General features: G+C 51.1%; 11 protein-coding genes across 11 annotated transcripts; 6 read left to right on the top strand and 5 right to left on the bottom strand.

The window, feature by feature from the left end:
• The first annotated feature begins 55 nt into the window (after positions 1-55).
• On the top strand, positions 56-2,415 carry AUEXF2481DRAFT_88249 (uncharacterized protein). The gene is made up of 7 exons (XM_013489231.1): positions 56-241; positions 298-516; positions 568-680; positions 740-802; positions 853-1,003; positions 1,058-2,001; positions 2,057-2,415. The coding sequence occupies exons 1-7, from the start codon at positions 75-77 to the stop codon at positions 2,095-2,097; spliced, it is 1,698 nt and encodes a 565-aa protein (XP_013344685.1). The 5' UTR covers positions 56-74; the 3' UTR covers positions 2,098-2,415.
• AUEXF2481DRAFT_4376 (uncharacterized protein) lies at positions 2,269-4,372 on the top strand (the record flags this gene model as incomplete). Its single annotated transcript, XM_013488975.1, has 11 exons — positions 2,269-2,324; positions 2,383-2,564; positions 2,668-2,750; positions 2,798-3,182; positions 3,233-3,392; positions 3,443-3,593; positions 3,644-3,709; positions 3,760-3,868; positions 3,925-4,146; positions 4,201-4,280; positions 4,334-4,372. 11 exons carry the CDS (start codon positions 2,269-2,271, stop codon positions 4,370-4,372), a joined length of 1,533 nt encoding a protein of 510 aa, XP_013344429.1.
• Positions 4,373-4,701: 329 nt separating this feature from the next.
• Positions 4,702-6,416, bottom strand: AUEXF2481DRAFT_88251 (carbohydrate-binding module family 48 protein; the record flags this gene model as incomplete). Its single annotated transcript, XM_013489232.1, has 3 exons — positions 4,702-4,749; positions 4,810-5,569; positions 5,638-6,416. The coding sequence occupies 3 exons, from the start codon at positions 6,414-6,416 to the stop codon at positions 4,702-4,704; spliced, it is 1,587 nt and encodes a 528-aa protein (XP_013344686.1).
• Positions 6,417-6,473: 57 nt separating this feature from the next.
• Positions 6,474-7,336, top strand: AUEXF2481DRAFT_663958 (uncharacterized protein). Its single transcript, XM_013489289.1, has one exon. It carries the CDS (start codon positions 6,702-6,704, stop codon positions 7,269-7,271), a length of 570 nt encoding a protein of 189 aa, XP_013344743.1. The 5' UTR covers positions 6,474-6,701; the 3' UTR covers positions 7,272-7,336.
• AUEXF2481DRAFT_664274 (uncharacterized protein) lies at positions 7,337-8,650 on the bottom strand. Its single transcript, XM_013489290.1, has one exon. It carries the CDS (start codon positions 8,435-8,437, stop codon positions 7,403-7,405), a length of 1,035 nt encoding a protein of 344 aa, XP_013344744.1. The 5' UTR covers positions 8,438-8,650; the 3' UTR covers positions 7,337-7,402.
• A 75-nt stretch (positions 8,651-8,725) lies between these two features.
• AUEXF2481DRAFT_4380 (uncharacterized protein) lies at positions 8,726-9,131 on the top strand (the record flags this gene model as incomplete). The annotated part of the gene is made up of 3 exons (XM_013488976.1): positions 8,726-8,731; positions 8,798-8,898; positions 9,083-9,131. The coding sequence occupies 3 exons, from the start codon at positions 8,726-8,728 to the stop codon at positions 9,129-9,131; spliced, it is 156 nt and encodes a 51-aa protein (XP_013344430.1).
• Positions 9,132-9,161: 30 nt separating this feature from the next.
• On the bottom strand, positions 9,162-10,815 carry AUEXF2481DRAFT_39212 (uncharacterized protein). The gene is made up of 3 exons (XM_013489130.1): positions 10,430-10,815; positions 9,640-10,370; positions 9,162-9,584 (listed from the first exon to the last, which is right to left on the bottom strand). Exons 1-3 carry the CDS (start codon positions 10,563-10,565, stop codon positions 9,546-9,548), a joined length of 906 nt encoding a protein of 301 aa, XP_013344584.1. The 5' UTR covers positions 10,566-10,815; the 3' UTR covers positions 9,162-9,545.
• Positions 10,816-11,004: 189 nt separating this feature from the next.
• Positions 11,005-13,647, top strand: AUEXF2481DRAFT_28839 (uncharacterized protein; the record flags this gene model as incomplete). Its single annotated transcript, XM_013489053.1, has 1 exon — positions 11,005-13,647. The coding sequence occupies one exon, from the start codon at positions 11,005-11,007 to the stop codon at positions 13,645-13,647; it is 2,643 nt and encodes an 880-aa protein (XP_013344507.1).
• Positions 13,648-14,153: 506 nt separating this feature from the next.
• AUEXF2481DRAFT_39215 (uncharacterized protein) lies at positions 14,154-14,444 on the bottom strand. Its single transcript, XM_013489131.1, has 2 exons — positions 14,255-14,444; positions 14,154-14,201 (listed from the first exon to the last, which is right to left on the bottom strand). Exons 1-2 carry the CDS (start codon positions 14,399-14,401, stop codon positions 14,190-14,192), a joined length of 159 nt encoding a protein of 52 aa, XP_013344585.1. The 5' UTR covers positions 14,402-14,444; the 3' UTR covers positions 14,154-14,189.
• Positions 14,445-14,659: 215 nt separating this feature from the next.
• On the top strand, positions 14,660-15,480 carry AUEXF2481DRAFT_664212 (uncharacterized protein). Its single transcript, XM_013489291.1, has one exon. The coding sequence runs from the start codon at positions 14,909-14,911 to the stop codon at positions 15,374-15,376; it is 468 nt and encodes a 155-aa protein (XP_013344745.1). The 5' UTR covers positions 14,660-14,908; the 3' UTR covers positions 15,377-15,480.
• Positions 15,370-16,518, bottom strand: AUEXF2481DRAFT_28841 (uncharacterized protein; the record flags this gene model as incomplete). The annotated part of the gene is made up of 1 exon (XM_013489054.1): positions 15,370-16,518. The coding sequence occupies one exon, from the start codon at positions 16,516-16,518 to the stop codon at positions 15,370-15,372; it is 1,149 nt and encodes a 382-aa protein (XP_013344508.1).
• Positions 16,519-16,612: the final 94 nt, after the last annotated feature.

Raw genomic sequence — 16,612 nt, forward strand, 5'->3', positions numbered from 1 at the left:
GCACGTCATTATCAATCAACCAGCCAACCTCGTTCAATAGCTTTTAATCATTACTCATTATTTCAGCTAAAATAATGTCTGTTGAAGACGAAGCAGTCACGACAAGTGTGAGGTTGCCACCCGATGTATGGCAGCTTCTCTTTGACGAGCTTGCCTCACGCAATGACTTCTCGAGCTTGTACAACTGTGCCGTGGCTAGTAAACATCTGGCCGGCTCCGGAGCTCTAGCAAATCTCTACCGGTACATATATCCATATTCCCTGATAGACAATAACGAAAGCTTCTGACAATATACAGCGCGAGTCACAATGCACCTGTCAAAAGTGGAGGTAATGAGGCATTGCCACTACACGAACAGGAACAAGCTGTTCAGAGGTGGTCGATCTTGTGGAGGACCGTTCTACTTTCGTGTACCGAGGAGACGCTATTTCCATATTGTCATTACTTAAGAGTACTTGACCTGAGGGATCTTTATGAGTTATTGGACGATGACAAATTTAGGGGCAAGATCCAGCAGTATGGCATTGAGCCTTGAGATGATGACGATCTCCGCTGACACGTTCACAGAAACTTCTTCTCTGGTTCTCTTGCCAGATTTAATATTACCAGTCAGACCAGGGGTAAGAACCGCGCTTTGAGATCGAGTAATATGCGTGAGACAGTTGCTGCAATTGGAGACGGTATGTCGTGTGTACGGGATCCGAAAGTATGTATACGTTTTTAGCTGACATTGAGCCAGCGATCGTGAAAGCTGCACCAATGCTCGAAGAGCTTACGGAGCCTATAGTTGGCGAATACAACAGTAAGCGTTTCTGGATATTGAAAGAGAAGAGATACTGACGTTCTCACAAGTCCTCTCCAGTGCTCTGCCGCGATGGGCGCCCGATCTGAGTAGGTTGAGATCGCTCGAGTTGTGGGATGGCAAGACTCTGGGCGATGAGACTGTCCAGAATCTCCTACACAAACATTGTCCATATCTCAACAGAATCAACATATACCAATGGTAAGGAGAGGGCAGTCACCAGCTCACCTACATCAGGCTAACATCATGCAATAGGCGTGACGATGAATCCGACGTTCTACTCGCACGTTTTCTGAACAATATGCCTAAGAACACATTACAGTACTTCGAGAACATTGGAGAATGTGGCATCGGTATTGAAACCTGTCGGGCGCTGAACACGCATGCAGAGTCTCTCAGATTCCTAGCACTCGCGATCCCGGACAAAGGTATAGAAGGACTGGGACTAATGAAGAACTGCACAGTGATTGAGACGCTCAAACTGACCGACACGCAACCACCGCACGATCTCAAGGAAATGCAGAAAGACACTTTGCACGGCATGATAGAATGGTTGAAGCAGTGCACGAAACTGCGCGAGGTCAACCTCACCGATTTCATATCAGCTCCCGATATCCTGACACCAGCATTGAGTGAGGAAGGTGTTGACTTGGAGGATTTGCAAATCAACGCAAGAAGAGATGACTGCATGTATGCGTTACGGGAGCACTCAGAGTTTCATGCAGCGATTGGCTTGCAGACGAAACTGCAAAGCCTGGTCCTGAAGGCGGACCCCGATCCCCTAGAGCCTGTGGCACGTAACCAGCTTTGCGAGTCTCTGTGCGAGCTGAGAGACTTGCGGTATCTCCAGCTCACCAGATCATCAGACTACTTCCAAGACGATCAGCTGCAACTTCTAGGAGAGAATTTGTTGAATCTAGAAGATCTTAACGTCAGTGGTTGGCTGTTGAGCGATAGCACTCTGGCGACACTCTCAAACTTGGGAAACTTGAAGAGTCTGACCTTCAATGGTCTCTCGGTCTTCACGGCTGATGGCCTTCTTGAATTCATCGACAAGCTAGGGCCGAGCAACCGTGGTCTAGCCATCTCGATCGACATGGCCTCCCTTGATGCTGCTCTGAGTGGAGAGGAGCAGGATTTGGTTCGTGATACCTTAGCCACTAAGGTGCAAGGTCGCTTTGAATATCAGCTTGTCAGAGGTAAGCCATAATATCCTCCAGTACATCTCGATCTCAAAGACTAACTATTACCCAGATCCTGACGTTCCCGAATTCGACGAGTCAGACTCGGATTGAGAAATTCGGGAGAGTAAGAAAAGTTGTATGTTTAGTGATTTACGAGTAGGAGAGGGCTAAGGGACAGAGCGGCCGAGAGCGGCTCGGTGATTTTCCCCGATGACGGCAGCTGCGATCTCGAGATTCAACCAACACGTTCTTCGAACATTTATCATAAAACAATCCAACATAATGGAACATCCAAGAAGAATACTCGTTATTGCAGGATCTGATAGTTCTGGTGGCGCGTAAGGACGACCATATCGAACAAAGTATTGCAAAGACTGATCGAAAATGAATTTACAGAGGCCTTGAGGCGGACCAAAAAGTCATTGCTGCACATGGCTGTTATGCTATGACTGCAACTACTGCTTTGACTGCACAGAATACTCAAGGCGTCACTGGCATCCACGAAACACCATCAGAATTCGTAAAGAAATGTATTGATGCTTGCGCAGAAGACGTTGGTATTGATGTAGTCAAGACTGGTAATTTGAATTTCCCATGATCTCTCATGCCAATGACATCTTTCGCCCCGGGCATCATTTCTTGTTTATGACTATCAAGACTTATGCTGACGATCATTGAAAGGCATGCTGGCTTCTGCTGGCACAATACAGGTCGTCGCAGATGCTTTGAGAAAGTACAAGCCCGCATGCAGCATCGTGGACCCTGTATGTGAAAAGGATGAGCTTCATGTTACTATGCTGATAGACTCGAGGTCATGGTTGCGACGAGTGGTGCGAGACTGCTCAAAGAAGAGGCCATCAAAACTTTATGCACAGAACTTCTGCCTGTGACTGGGCTTATCACGCCCAACATCCCGGAAGCACTCTTACTACTCGAAGAGTCTGGCAACAAAATCGACGACATCAAAGACTTGGATGGCATGAAACGCCTAGCCAAGGCAGTTGCGGATCTCGGACCCAAAAGTGTTTTGATCAAGGGTGGACACATTCCGCTGAAGAAGAACTACGAGGTCGCTACCACCGATGACGAGAAGGAAGTCTTGGTCAATGTGCTTTACACAGACGGTGACTACTGCGTATTTGAATCGAAGTATCAGATTGCACGAAACACACATGGTACAGGATGCTCGCTCGCATGTAAGTGTTTATATTCCCATACGGCATCGTTCGACACTAACTGGAGATAGCTGCCATCGCCTGCAACGTTGCAAATGGCCTGAGCATGGAACGAGCAGTACGTGCTGCTGGTCGCTACGTAGAGGCTGGCATCAAGACCAGCGTCGATCTTGGTAAAGGATCTGGTCCAATCAACCACTTTCATTCTCTCAATATCATGCCATTCCCACCGTAAGTTAGTCGATCTCAGTACTCCATCATTGTACTGATCGCAATCTCAGCGGCGGCTTCGTAGACTGGTTACTCGAGCGCGAGGATGTTCAACGAGTCTGGAGAGATTTCACACAGCATGACTTTGTGGAGAAGATGGGCGATGGCACTCTACCTGTCGAAAGGTTCAAGTTCTACATGGTCCAGGACTATCTTTACCTGGTACGCAGCAGAGTGACATGCAATCGATGCATCGCTGACTAAAGTCACAGACACAATTTGCTAGAGCAAATGCACTCGCTGGCTACAAGGCAAAGACCTTGGAAGGCGTTGCAGCAGTAAGTTGTTCGAGCAGAGTATCGTGTTCTTCAACTAATACGATCCACAGTCCGCTAGTATTGTGACTCACATCCACACTGAGACCAAGCTACATGTATCCGAATGTCTAAAACTAGGCGTCACGATGGATGAACTCCGCAACTCTGAAGAACACCAAGGTCTCCTTCTTTCAGTTGCCCCTTATCTCGGGCACCAAGCTGACATATCTATACAGCCTGTACAGCATACAGCCGCTACATCCTCGACATTGGTGCCTCGGAAGACTGGCTCGCCCTGCAAATCGCAATGTTCCCCTGCCTCATCGGCTACCATCACATCGCTAAGCGTCTTTCTGCCCTGCAAGACCCTTCTGCACCGAAGAATGCAAATCGCTACCGTCAGTGGATTGACAACTACATTGCCGACGATTACACTCAGGCTGTTGGCAAGGGAATGGGTGGGTTGACCCGTGGAAACTATGAAACGAGCGAGATGACTGACATGTGCGCAGAACTGGTAGAGGGGAATGTGTTTAGACAGTCGCCATCGAGGATTGAGGAGCTGGTCAAGATCTTCATTCATGCGACCAAGGTGAGTGGGAGCTATCTTTTGCAGTGGGCCTATCTTCTAACTAGATTGTGCAGATGGAATGTGGATTCTGGGATATGGGGATGGGTGCATAAATCTTACAAAGAGAGCAACAGAGGTGCACAGGACGAAGGGAACAAGCACTGAAGACAGAGCAACTACGCCAGTGCTGAGTTTTATGGTAGTCACGAGACGTTCGTGATATGGAGAAATGTCCTTTGACAATTAGAATAGTGGCCGGGATCTGGTACTTGTGATTGTTTGATCCTGTGCTCTCTCTATTCATCATTCCAAATCGACGGAAAATATCTACGATGGATACCACTCCCCTATCCATGGACTCTATAAGAAAAAAGGACCAGTCAGAAGATTAATTTATGTACAATGAATTTGGATGTAAAAGTCATTTTCCCACTCATATGCTTTATTCTTCGCCGTCGCTACGCGGTTTGTACATGATGGTAGTAAGGAACTGTGTCAGTCGAGTTAGCAAGGTGAAGTTGTGCTTATGTTACTTGTCGAAGAAACATACCTTTCTCTTGTACCTAGTGGTCGCACTCGTGGCCAGCACGCCTTGCTTGATGTTCGTAGTCGCCAGATGATTTAGCACGGTATGATTTGGCATGATCAACACACTGCTGTCATCCTTGGTCGGCGTGGTTCCGTTGAGAATGCTCTTGCTGAGGAACATGGGAAGTGAAGGAGGTGCTGGTTGAGACTCAGCAGCGGCATTGGCACGCTCGAATCTGTAACGCGCAGCAGAACCAGATGGTGATTGCGCATCTTCTTTTGCCGAGGGCGGCGGATACCAAGAATCAAGGTCTGTGAGGTAGGCAGGCACTGTTTGCGTCCATTCCCGGCTTTGTTGGCGGACTAATGGGGCCTCCTGGCGCGACTTGGGTTCATCGGCAGGAGCTTGTGCCGGTGTGCCTGTGGTCGATTTCGGAGCGGGTGGCTCATGACTTGACTTGGGAGGGGTGTTCTGTGGTTGGTTGGCGGCCGACGCGTCCTTGGTTGCCTGCGCCGCTGGTTTGGGCCGAATGTCCATGGGCCTTGAGGGCTCTTGAGGCTTGACCGGAGGGGGACCAGGGAGCACGGGTTTGCCGGGCTGAAGGAGAGGTAGCTGATCCAAGGAGACTTCGATGTAGTTGACAAGAATGTTGGTGTAATCCACGGTGGTGGGTAGATCGTTCGAGGTCATCATGTCGCCGTTGGCAATGAATTTGATGTGGTGAGTGCCCGGAGGTAGTTGAAGTGTGGCCGACAAGGCGTTCTTATGCTTGCTGGGACCACTGTGATGTCGAGTCAGCTCTCAGATCTTCTTGGAACCATCGGTCACGCCACGCTTTGATTGACCTACTCCTTGTGCAGACGGAATTTGCGTTCCCAGTTAGTAAATGTGCCTGTTACGTAGACACGTTCACCCGGTTTGGTGTTGCGCCATTCTATCAGAGTGGGCACTTTTGGACCGCCAGCATCCGTCTCGTAGCCCTCGAAGCCGTCGGGCTCTTCGTCATCGTCGTCAATGGTACTGCTAACGACGCTCGATCGTCGGGGCAGGTCGACCTGTTCAGGGTCGTCGTCGGGAACGACGGCCGAGACTATGGGAGAGCCAGGGGTGTGGTCTTCTTGTTCAATTGGCAGAGGAAGACGTGGGGGGCGCGAGAAACTGGCTGGTGGGAGGTGGTATGCGGCCTCTGTAGCAGGAGAGGCAGGACGCTGGGGGCGTTGTGATTGAGGAACGTCGACGGGCTGTGATGCAGGCGATAGACGAGGCTCTGGAGGAGGGCTGGGAGACTTGAGGCTCTTGTAGCGACGCGGGACCGAGGGCGACTCCTGCTTGGGGGTGTTTGTGGTGTTTGAGCGATTGCGCTGGTGGCCAGAGGCAGGAGCAGAGCGCGGCTGCGAGGGAGAGTAGTGCGAGGGGAAGATGGCCTGTCCGCTGGCCGAGGTGGTGTCGAGGGAGGGAGAGGCAGCGGCCGTCTTGGACGTCAGGGCCGGGATGGATTCGCGGCGTCGCGGCTCGCGACGGGCTTCATGGTGGTGTTGGTCGCGCGAGTGGTGTTGGTGGAGAGCGTGGGCGGGCGAGGCGGGTTGGCTGCCCTTCTCCGCTTTGGCAGACGACGGCGTGTTTCCCATCGAAACGAGATGTGGGTTTCTTTGGATGATCAGTTGGACGAGGATGAAGATCGCTTTGGCAGGAATGGCGGGTGCCCGCTCGTGCTTTCTCCGCAACACTGGAGCTCCCTCACTGCTCAGCGGGGGTCAAGACGTTCAACATTGATCCACGTCACCAACCATTCGCACACCACCAGCTTCGCTCCTGCAGGCCCTTTCCCGACCCATCTGGCCGTCTGCCTGGCGATACGCTATCCTGCATAGCTTGTGACTTCTTGTGTTAGAGTCTCCCAATCTGGACAAACCATGAACCTCTACGTCTCGTGCCTCTTGACTGGCCTCTACTACCTCGTATACCCCATCTACTTTGTACTTGCCTTCCTTGCGTTAACCCTCAAAGCGCTCCTCTCACCCATCACGAGCGCTTTGCTCTTCTTACTGCAGCCACTGCTTCTCTTTGGTCGATTGCTAGCCTACTGCACAATTGCTCCGTTCCGCTTCTTGCAGAGATTCGAGGTCATCTACCCCATCCCATGGCTTATTCGCTGCCCCGCATCCTACGCTATTAATATGCTAACCATCGCCAAGACAATCTACATCTATCTGGGTGTCGCCTCTATCACCGGCATCTCCTGTGGCTTGCTTCTGCACTTTGTCTACTCTTTTCTGTATTCGAATCTACACCTCGCTCCCGAACCCGTCGCTCGGGGTCCTACTTCGAAGCAGTATCGTGCCTCGAGAAGACGCAAAGACATGTATCAGTCAGATGCTCTGCTCTCTCCTACCTTGTCCATGACCAGCGTGCTCGATACACCCGGTGCCGGCAGATACGGTCTACTGGCTCAAACTATTCACGAAGAGGACTCTGATTTCTGAGACTTGTTCCGCCGAGCTTCATCTGCTCATTCCTACCTTCCATAACAATCATGCAATCGTAAGTCGTGCCCATTTCCCTCTCCCGAGCGCCTCGCTGAATTTACAGATCATAGAACAAGACTTCACGAGGTTCAACCAAGACGGGGGCGCTTACCGCCACCAGATTGACGTTCGTCCCGCATACGCTTCCTGTCCATCTCTTCCCTCATGATGCGCTCTGCTGCGCTCATCTTCTTGGCTTCCTCGAATACGTTCGCAGGCTTCTTGTCCTTAAGAGGGTTGGACTTGGACTTGGAAGCTGCTGCGAAAACATTGACACGCTTGGGTTTAGAACCGAGATCAAGAGAAAGCTTAGGCGCAGCTGGAAGTGTGGCAGTGGCTTCGACCGGTCTCTCGTCTCCAGTTCTGAACTCCAAGATGGGCTCGGCCTTGTTTTCGATAGCCTTCTCGGATGAGGATGGCGTCTTCTCGACCGCCGATTCTGCCGGGTCCGTGCTCGCGGGTGTAGATCCTAAACCCAGACTGAATGACAAGGGACCTTCCTGGACCTTCCTGGGCTTATCTTCCTCGTCATGACTCTTCTGATTGAGAAGGTCTTCCGCCTCCTGTTGCCTCTTCTTCTCCTGTGCACGTTTGATCTGCGCTTCGAGCATGCGAGTTTCGCGGTCTTCGTCACCCTTCTCCATAGCTTCCTTCTTGCGGACCATCTCTCTGCGTCTTAGTGCTTCAGGGCTGTCGTCGACCCATGCAATTTCCAAACCTCGGTCACCCTCTTCAACTCTGCAGATACCTTCTCTTCCAAGATACTTGACGAACTCGGTCAAACTGGGCCACTTAGTCGAGTTCATGTGAATATGCTCCTTGTCGTGAATGTATTCCTGGTAAAAGTGGTTCGCATAGACCTTTTTCTCTCCGTGCGCCGTCCTGAGTAGAGTCAAGAAGTCCTTCTTGAATGTTTCCGAGTATTGTGCAATGTATTTCTTGGGATCCTCGCCGACGAGTAACATGGCACGTACATGTCCTTCAGACAGGGTGTGTTGCTTGAAGCCGTTCTCATCGCGCATTTGACGCTGGCAGACTTGACAGTACCAGCGCAGCCTTTGCAGGCCTTTGGACTTCATGTTGTTGGAGAGCCATTTTGTGCTACCAACTTCGGCCTTGGGCATGATGAATATGTCGTCTGGCGGTGATGATGTATGCGATCAGTATTCCCGGGGTGGAGGTGGTTGATTATGTCCTTGTCGAGCTGCCAAAAGTGGTTCGCAAGCAATGGGAGATTGCATGGTTCACTTCGAGGAAGCGGTGGCGGGCGTTGTCGGTCACGGGATTTGCCGCCAAGATTCGGCAAACCCCCCAGAGCGCCAAGTGACGCACGCACCTGCCACATCGAATTCGTAGAATTTCACAGCCGGCGTGCTTCTCCCTTCCCACGACCAGCGACAAAGACCGTCAAGATGCCTGTAAGGAGTCCCGCCAGCGCTGTTCATCCAGGAAAACAGTCTCTCTGACACGATGTAACCACACAGTCCCACAAGTCTTTCCGCACCAAGCAGAAGCTCGCCAAGGCGCAGAAGCAGAACCGTCCCATCCCTCAGTGGATCCGTCTGCGCACCAACAACACCATCAGGTACGAATGATCCAGGTCCCGTCCCCGAAAGAAGGATTCGAAAAGAGCTTGGAATATCGAAACGCGCGACGAGCAAAGCAAACGAGCTTTTTGAGAAAACACCGAACTCTTTCCACACCTTCTCCCGGACAGCCACAGAAGCGCACCAATCTACAGAACCCGAATACTAACGGACTTTCTCCAGATACAACGCTAAGAGACGTCACTGGCGCAAGACCCGCATCGGTATCTAAGCGACTCGCCCACGATATCAAGCAGCCAACCTTTTCCCTCGATGTCGACGACCTGTTTCTGAAAGAAGCCGACTGTTTCGCTTTTGGGCCCGTGTTCCCTTTCTCATCGGAAGGAGGAAAAGGGATCCCTTTTTTTCCATCATCGTGGGAGCTTGTGAATCACGCAGGGAATGACAAACAAGAATCAAAATATGGCGCTAGTTCTTTGCTAGGGGATGCGTATCACAAAACAAAAAACTTCTGGTTGATGGAAATTACATGATGAAATGCCTTGATACCTTTCGCGTCTCCTCTTTGCACTTCTGTGATGTCTTGAGAGTTCTGACACGCATTCCGATGCTGTAAATCTATAATATCACTGGATATCGTCAGGAGGCTGCAACTACCGACATCTAGATGCCGATACAGCAATTCTCACGCCGATGCTCTAGCACGCAGTGCAAACTGAGGAGGCTGTTTCAAGTTAGCGATACTGATATCTCAGCTCTTCATTCGATCTTAGACTCACCTCGGTAGTATCTACTCTCAGCAATCTTTCTTCGCCCTTTCCCAGGATGTCGAAAATTCTAATCTCGCCCTGTTCGACCGTCAAAACGCAGCTCGTTCCAGCATACCCCACAACCTCGTTGCCCTCATCATCAACGCCCTGGCTCACTCCTGCTACCATGCCAGGCTCCGTGCCACACCTGTTCGCCATCACCATCACAGTTCCTCCTTCCCTTTCGCTTTGCACGACTGGCATGAACCTTTCCAGCCAGTAATTGAGTGTCTCCAAGTCCGGTTGCGTGCTTGTTGCAAGCAATTGCTGAGGAAGCAATCTTGTCAACCAAGCCATGGAAAGCACTACTAATGGTGCATCCGAATCCACACAATGGTTTGCGAACTCGTATGCCGACCAAGGTGCTTCGAAGCGGCGAGGATTGATGTCCATGCATATGCCCATACACACCTGACCGAGCGAGCCGATAGCACCATTGTAGAAACCAGTATCGCCTTCAGATGCCCATGTTTCGTCTGTGTAGTAGAGGAATGATTTCCTGTAGCTAGCGGCCACTGTTCCGTCCGGTGATATACTAACCACTGTGTTGTATCGTCTTCCTTCTGGCGTGATCTCTGGATATCCCACCGCTACTATGCAATTTAGTCGTGCGGCTGTTCGTCTTGCCCATTCTGATGAAATGCCAGCGCTTGTCGGCTCCAGAAGCGGTGTGATGGCCTTCAGATTCGGGAAGTTGTACCCTGTTCCATACGATGTGTGTGAGATCTCGTCAGACTAATTGATCAGATCATGTGCCTACCTGAGAAAGCTAGTTCTGGTAAGACCAGAAGATCGAGTTCTGAGGACAGGGTACCCTCGAGCAAGTCATCTGCTCTACGTATGTTCTCATTTACTTGGCCCAGCTTTGGGGCGAACTGAAGGCAACCGATCTTCATCTCAGGAAGAGAATTGCGTTTGATGGTGGGACCAGTCTGGGACAAAGAGGAAGTTCTGTGGATTGCTAGTGTAGAGATGAAGTCAAGAACAGAAGAACGAAGTCAGGGCCATGAAAGTGGCTCGGAAAAGCGAGACAACACGATCGACGTGGACTCGGGCTATTGCTTTCTATCATCGAAACATATCTTCACAGCATGCTATCAATGACCTACTTGTACATCCGGTACTATCCCAAGCTGTTGTTCACATGTCGCTCATGATCGAGATACACTCGCAGACAAGATATAGCCAGAAGCTTTGACTTGGCCGCATCGCGACGTCACCGATTTCGTTTCTCTACAGGAACTCATGGATGCAGGCAAAGACCATTTTCGACATCAAAGTAGCAACCCAAATATGAACACGGAAACTTGCTAGACATACAATTCAAGCAACAGAATGGCGGGCAGACGGCTGCTAGATGCAGCCAGACTCTTTAATGTGTCTGGATCAATTGCGAAACACCACTTCAACATTCGCGCGCAACAGTGGGAGCTGTTTACACAAACCTCAAGTCTGGCAAAGGCAGTTAAGAACCAGACAGACCGCGTCACTCTCACAGCACGAGCGGCGTATGCTCTCTCACGGAGAGTCAACGAGACCGGACCTACCTACACACAGACGACCCGACATGACGAGGAGCCGATCCCCAGTCAAGAGACGGTCCAGGGCGCAGAAAGGACCGACATACACGAGGAAGGATTGAGTCAAGACCACCATCGGGACCGCTCGGATCAGAACGCTGTTGCAGAAGCTCCACCTCAAGGCGACCTGCACGTCAATCAGGAAAAGGCACGCCGACACCCTCTACCAGACGGCACTATTCCTCCCGAAGGCGCAGTCCTCGATCCTTCACCGAGTCGCCAGGGTACAGATACCTTCAACCAACGGCCGTTGACCGACGCGCCCAAGCATCCCTTTGCCGAACAGCAGTCGCTCACCAACGGCCTGCATCCGGCCGAGTCTGGCGCCTCCACGATTCCTATACCAGCTGTTCAGGACAGCAATGCCGACCATAATGTCAAGATGCAGCGCAAGGCTGAGTTCCAGATTCCCTCGGTGTCTGGCCACTCTCAGTCTGCGTCTACACTTGGACAAGACACCTTCAGCACTAGACCTACCGAGTCATCCGTCGAACAGTCGTCTCTACCTCGTACCAAAATTCCAAAGTCTGCCGAAGACACCCAAGGCGGCGACGATCATGTCAAGGATGGTCAGATCAACCAAGACGTCTACTACTCGTCAGAAGGCCATCCCAATCAAACACCCATCCCGCAAAAGGAGGCTATTCCGGTGCAGAAAGAGACACCCGAGGGCATCAACACAGACATTTTCCACAGTCCCAGGGTCGCCTCGCTATTGAATAGCGGAGGCAGAGAGGATAGACGAAAGGCTTATGAGCTCAAGATGAAAGCTGCTAGGAAGGGCTCCGCTCAGCCAATTCAGGAGAGCATCAAGGCTGGAGACAGAAATCCAGACACTTTCAGCGCAAGACCAGGCACTTCCTCGCCACAAGCGGATATTTCATCTGCCCCCATCGTCAAGCCTGCTGCTCCGGCCGCCGAAGCAAAGTCGCAGATCAGTGATAAAGAAACACAGGAGCTGGCAGATGCCATGGCCGCTGATGCTACTGCCGCTGCCTCTCCGGCCGTCGAGTCGGAAAAGCCTAGCACTCCTTACCAGTTACGCGAATCTGCTGTGCCATCTTCTCGCTTCGGAAGACTTTGGCAGTACGGCGGCTTGGCTACGAGTATGGCCTTTGGTGCTGTGGGCGAAAGCTTGCGACGAGTGACCGGAGGCGCTGCAGCTGCTGCTAGTGGCTCGCTCCTCCTCAGTCCTGCCAATATGGAGAGACTCGTAGCCAAGCTTTCCCGCATGCGAGGTGCAGCTCTTAAGCTTGGTCAGATGATGAGCTTCCAGGACTCTAAGATGTTGCCCCCTGCAATCAATGCTGTGCTTCAGCGCGTACAGGATAGCGCTGATTACATGCCTCCATGGCAACGTAACAAGCAACTTGCTGCCAACCTAGGCGCCGATTGGAAGGATCTGTTCTCAAGCTTCGAAGACGTGCCCATTGCTGCTGCTTCCATCGGTCAAGTCCACCGCGCTACCTTGGCATCCAATGGTCGCGCAGTTGCAGTCAAGATTCAATACCCTGGTGTCCGTGGTAGCATCGACTCCGACCTTAATAATCTCTCTCTTCTCCTCACGGCGTCACGCCTTCTACCTCCTGGTCTCTTCCTCGACAAGACCATCGCCAACGCTCGCACAGAGCTAGGCTGGGAGTGCGATTACGCACGTGAAGCCGAATGCGGTACTCGCTTCGCTTCTCTCCTCGAGGACGAGCATACTACCTTCCGTGTCCCAAAAGTCTTCTCCGAAGCTTGTGGCCCTGAGGTACTTACAGCCGAACTTATGCACGGCAAAGGTGTGACCAAGATTCCTGATCTTTCTCAAGATGAGAGAGACTGGATCGGTACACAAGTATTGCGTCTCTGTCTGCGCGAACTCATGGAATGGAGATTCATGCAGACCGATCCCAACTGGACCAACTTTCTCTACAATAGAGGCAATGCTCCTTCCGAGCGCAGATTGGAGTTGTTGGACTTTGGTGCCTCAAGAGAGTTCCCTGAGAGCTTCGTGACGCCATATGTGCAGTTGCTCATCGCAGCTTCCACCCACGACCGTGACGCCTGCCGCGACCTTTCTATCAAGCTAGGCTACCTTACCGGTGCAGAAAGTCAGGCCATGCTTACTGCTCATGTGGACTCTATCCTCACGCTTGCTGAGCCCTTTGACTCTGGTAGAGCGGGCGACTACTACGATTTCAAGAACCAGACCATCACCGATAGAGTAAGGGAGAAGATTGGTCTGATGGTTAGAGAGAGACTGGCACCGCCACCTGAAGAGACATACTCGCTGCACAGAAAATTGAGTGGTGCATTCTTGCTTTGTGCTAGGTTGGGAGCTAATGTGCCAGCGAAGAAGCTGTTTGGTGATGCGGTTGCAAAGTGGAAGGAGAGTCATGGTGAGAAGAACTAGTCTGTGAACAAGGAAGGTACACAATCCTGTAAATAATCCACTTCTGTTTTACTCTTGTCTCATACCGTCTTCGAGCTTTGTTGATTCTCTTTTTATTTTTATTTCCATCGTCAATTTTTTCTTGCCGATGGTATAACCCTGCTCATGTATTAACACATGTCTTCTCTTGTCCAATATCACTCCACTGATACGTTTGAGTAGAAGACAGCACATCTCTGGATGCAGTCTCTGTTATGAGAGTGTTGCTGCTATCATGGAATCGGTGCTCTCCAACATATGGTGTCACAAGCCTGCTTGAAGAGTCAAACCCTGACGTGAACCGGAAGTAGGGACAGACTTCAAATGCAACCACACATCTCAAACAACCGACTTCTTCATGACATCCTCCAAAGCTCTACGAAACTCATACCGGCCATAACTTCGTCTCAGCTCCCCCCTTCTTCTCCGCCTTCTTCCCCCTGATCTTGTCCAAAATCTCATGCACTTCTGCCAAGGCGCCCACGACAGCGAATGTAAACACCAAAACCTTTACCATCACCATACTACCGACAAACGTAGACCTCTCACCAGCGTCGGCATTCCTGTCTCTGACGCAATACCTAAACAGGTCTTTCGTGGTTGTGTCATCGGCTTTTGCTATCAGAAGGCCTAGAGAAATGAAGAGGCAGTTGAACACTCTAGGACAGAGGAGGTGTAGTATGGAGAGTGCAAGGGCGATGGGGAGAAGGAATCCCAGAGGGTCGGTTGACAGCATTGTGTACATCTCCTCAGATCTTGGAGGTGATGATTGACGGCGCTGGTATTCACTGGATTAGTGAGAGTGAAAGACTCAGATCTATCGGACACACACCAGAAGGATAGTTTTCCAGCAAGATCGTGTAACTTCGGTTTGGATCGTCTTTTTCTTGATGAACTAGTTGTGGTTTAGAGAGAGTTTGAACATCACATACACCATTGACTTGACGAAAACAGCTGGCAGATCCTCATGAATCGCATGCACCGCAGTAAAACCGAGATTATATGATTTGAATCCTTCAGACAAAGACATGATCGCAGAAGCGTATATAGAGAAGCTGCGTATAGGGAGAGATTGGAAGAACACGGAAGGATGGACTTCGCAATCGGAACTTGATTCTCGAGATTCAACTCGATTTTTAGATGTCTTTAGGCAGCAACATCCCACTGAATCTTGTTTTACGAGTATAGAGTCGAAGAACATGTCGAGGAAGGTGCAAAGGGTCAAAGGACCGCTCTTTCCCTGATGCTACTGACTGCATCGCTCTTTCCTCAGACAGCTTTTTTTGTCGCTCCTTCCTTCCGTCCCGACCAATTTGCTCCTTCCACACTCCGTAGCCTGCCGTGGCTCCCTATGTTGAATCGCAGAGCCGTACTTTCCTACAGTGTGTTGCCGGGTCGCCGCTTTCTCCTCAGCATACTCGCCATCTTCGTATTCATGCAATGGTTTGAAGACCCTGGTTGGCGGTATGTGCCGACTACGAGGTCGCAAATGCACTTGCGTGTTTTCTGTAAGAAGGCGAGCGAGTCAAAGATCTTCGAGCGAAGTGAAAATAACATAGTATCAGCGGATTGTACCAAGCACGAAGGCCCAAAGACAACTACTGTATTAATGAGGGAATCTTTCTTATTCACGACCGTAGACTCCGACCACAGCTGTGTCTTTGCCGCCAATCTTAGTCGCTGGCGCAAAAGACACGGATGTTCTCAGTAACCACGTCTAGCGTTGTTGAAAAGATTCATCAACACATCTGCCTGGGCTTGAGGTTGTGTCTGAGGATGTGCTTGAGGAGGTTGTTGCTGCTGTTGAAAGTGCTGCTGAGACAGCGCAAAGCCAGGAAGTGTGGGAACATGATTACCGAATTGTTGCTGATGTTGGGCCATCTGCCATGCTTGCTGGAGCTGTTGCGCGTTCATCTGGTTCATCTGTTGTTGCTGCATTGCCTCGAACTGCTGACGCTGTTGTTGCTCGTGCTGCAATTGCCGCTGTTGATCAAGTCGCTGTTGCTCCATTTGTTGTTGCTGTTGCTGCATTGCATAGTACTGCTGCTGATCATGGGACTGGAAGGGGGAGGCTAGCGCAGGCCTTTGATGTTGTTGGTTCTTGAAGAGGTGCAATAAGCTGACTTGTTGACCTTGTGGTTGTTGATCGTACTCATATTCGTGTGGGTCTGGCCCGCCTTGATCTTGCTGCATCGTCGGCGGCTGTTGTGCTTGCTGATGAGACGGCGGCAGTTCCTCCTCTACATACTCTTCCTCCACGTCTGCTACAGCAGCGGCGTCTCGGCTATCCTCTGCTCTTTTGGCACATTCCTGTATGATCAAAGCGTTGACCACTCTTGTCTGTACGGTACTTCCTCCTTCTTCGGCAAAGATCCATAGACCATAGATGTTTGTACTTCCGTCTTCTCCTTCGACCTGCAGGATGACATAGTCATCCGTCACCTGGACCGACTCGCTGGAGAACAGTTCGCTAGAGAAGTTTTCGAGACCGCGGCGATTCAAAACGATACAGCTGTAGCGCTCGATCTGAGGGCCTCCCACCAACGGTAGCAGCGAGCAGACGAATAAAGTGCCTTCAGTTCCTTGCTTCTCCCAGCTCTCCGAGGCGGGATTGAAGGTGTAGACGACGGCGAAGGGCGCGACAGAGAGGATTTGGTGAACCGAGGGATCGTGTCGTTGCAGCACGCTAAGGTTCAGTTCTTCGTTGGTGCGTGCCGGGATGGGCGCTGGTTGGGGAAGAGAGGTCATGGCATCGGTTGCGTAGGCTGTGTCGGTGTCGTAGTCCGAGGGGACGTGATGATGCGCCGTGAGTCGCGGGTGTGAATTGCGATTGTTACGATTCTTCGGCGGCATGTTGACTATGTTTTGTTGGAAGCAATACAATGTAGCCAGCTACGAATGCTTTGTGCTGTGTCCGCTGTGAGACGTCGCAAGCGCTTTGCGACGT

This window comes from Aureobasidium subglaciale, assembly GCF_000721755.1.
Source record: "Aureobasidium subglaciale EXF-2481 unplaced genomic scaffold scaffold_8, whole genome shotgun sequence".
In the NCBI taxonomy this organism is placed as follows: Eukaryota; Fungi; Ascomycota; class Dothideomycetes; order Dothideales; family Saccotheciaceae; genus Aureobasidium; species Aureobasidium subglaciale.

What these genes read in the sequence shown, in the direction of transcription:
- AUEXF2481DRAFT_663958 (XM_013489289.1), top strand. Translation starts at nt 6,702, where the DNA reads ATGAACCTCTACGTCTCGTGCCTCTTGACTGGCCTCTACTACCTCGTA.
- AUEXF2481DRAFT_664212 (XM_013489291.1), top strand. Translation starts at nt 14,909, where the DNA reads ATGCTACTGACTGCATCGCTCTTTCCTCAGACAGCTTTTTTTGTCGCT.
- AUEXF2481DRAFT_88249 (XM_013489231.1), top strand. Translation starts at nt 75, where the DNA reads ATGTCTGTTGAAGACGAAGCAGTCACGACAAGTGTGAGGTTGCCACCC. An exon ending in AGTTGCTGCAATTGGAGACG is followed by an intron (nt 681 to 739) that starts GTATGTCGTGTG and finishes ACATTGAGCCAG; the next exon opens with CGATCGTGAAAGCTGCACCA. An exon ending in TGAATATCAGCTTGTCAGAG is followed by an intron (nt 2,002 to 2,056) that starts GTAAGCCATAAT and finishes ACTATTACCCAG; the next exon opens with ATCCTGACGTTCCCGAATTC.
- AUEXF2481DRAFT_39212 (XM_013489130.1), bottom strand. Translation starts at nt 10,565, where the DNA reads ATGAAGATCGGTTGCCTTCAGTTCGCCCCAAAGCTGGGCCAAGTAAAT. An exon ending in ACCAGAACTAGCTTTCTCAG is followed by an intron (nt 10,371 to 10,429) that starts GTAGGCACATGA and finishes CGTATGGAACAG; the next exon opens with GGTACAACTTCCCGAATCTG. An exon ending in TGAGAGTAGATACTACCGAG is followed by an intron (nt 9,585 to 9,639) that starts GTGAGTCTAAGA and finishes AACTTGAAACAG; the next exon opens with CCTCCTCAGTTTGCACTGCG.
- AUEXF2481DRAFT_39215 (XM_013489131.1), bottom strand. Translation starts at nt 14,401, where the DNA reads ATGCTGTCAACCGACCCTCTGGGATTCCTTCTCCCCATCGCCCTTGCA.
- AUEXF2481DRAFT_664274 (XM_013489290.1), bottom strand. Translation starts at nt 8,437, where the DNA reads ATGCCCAAGGCCGAAGTTGGTAGCACAAAATGGCTCTCCAACAACATG.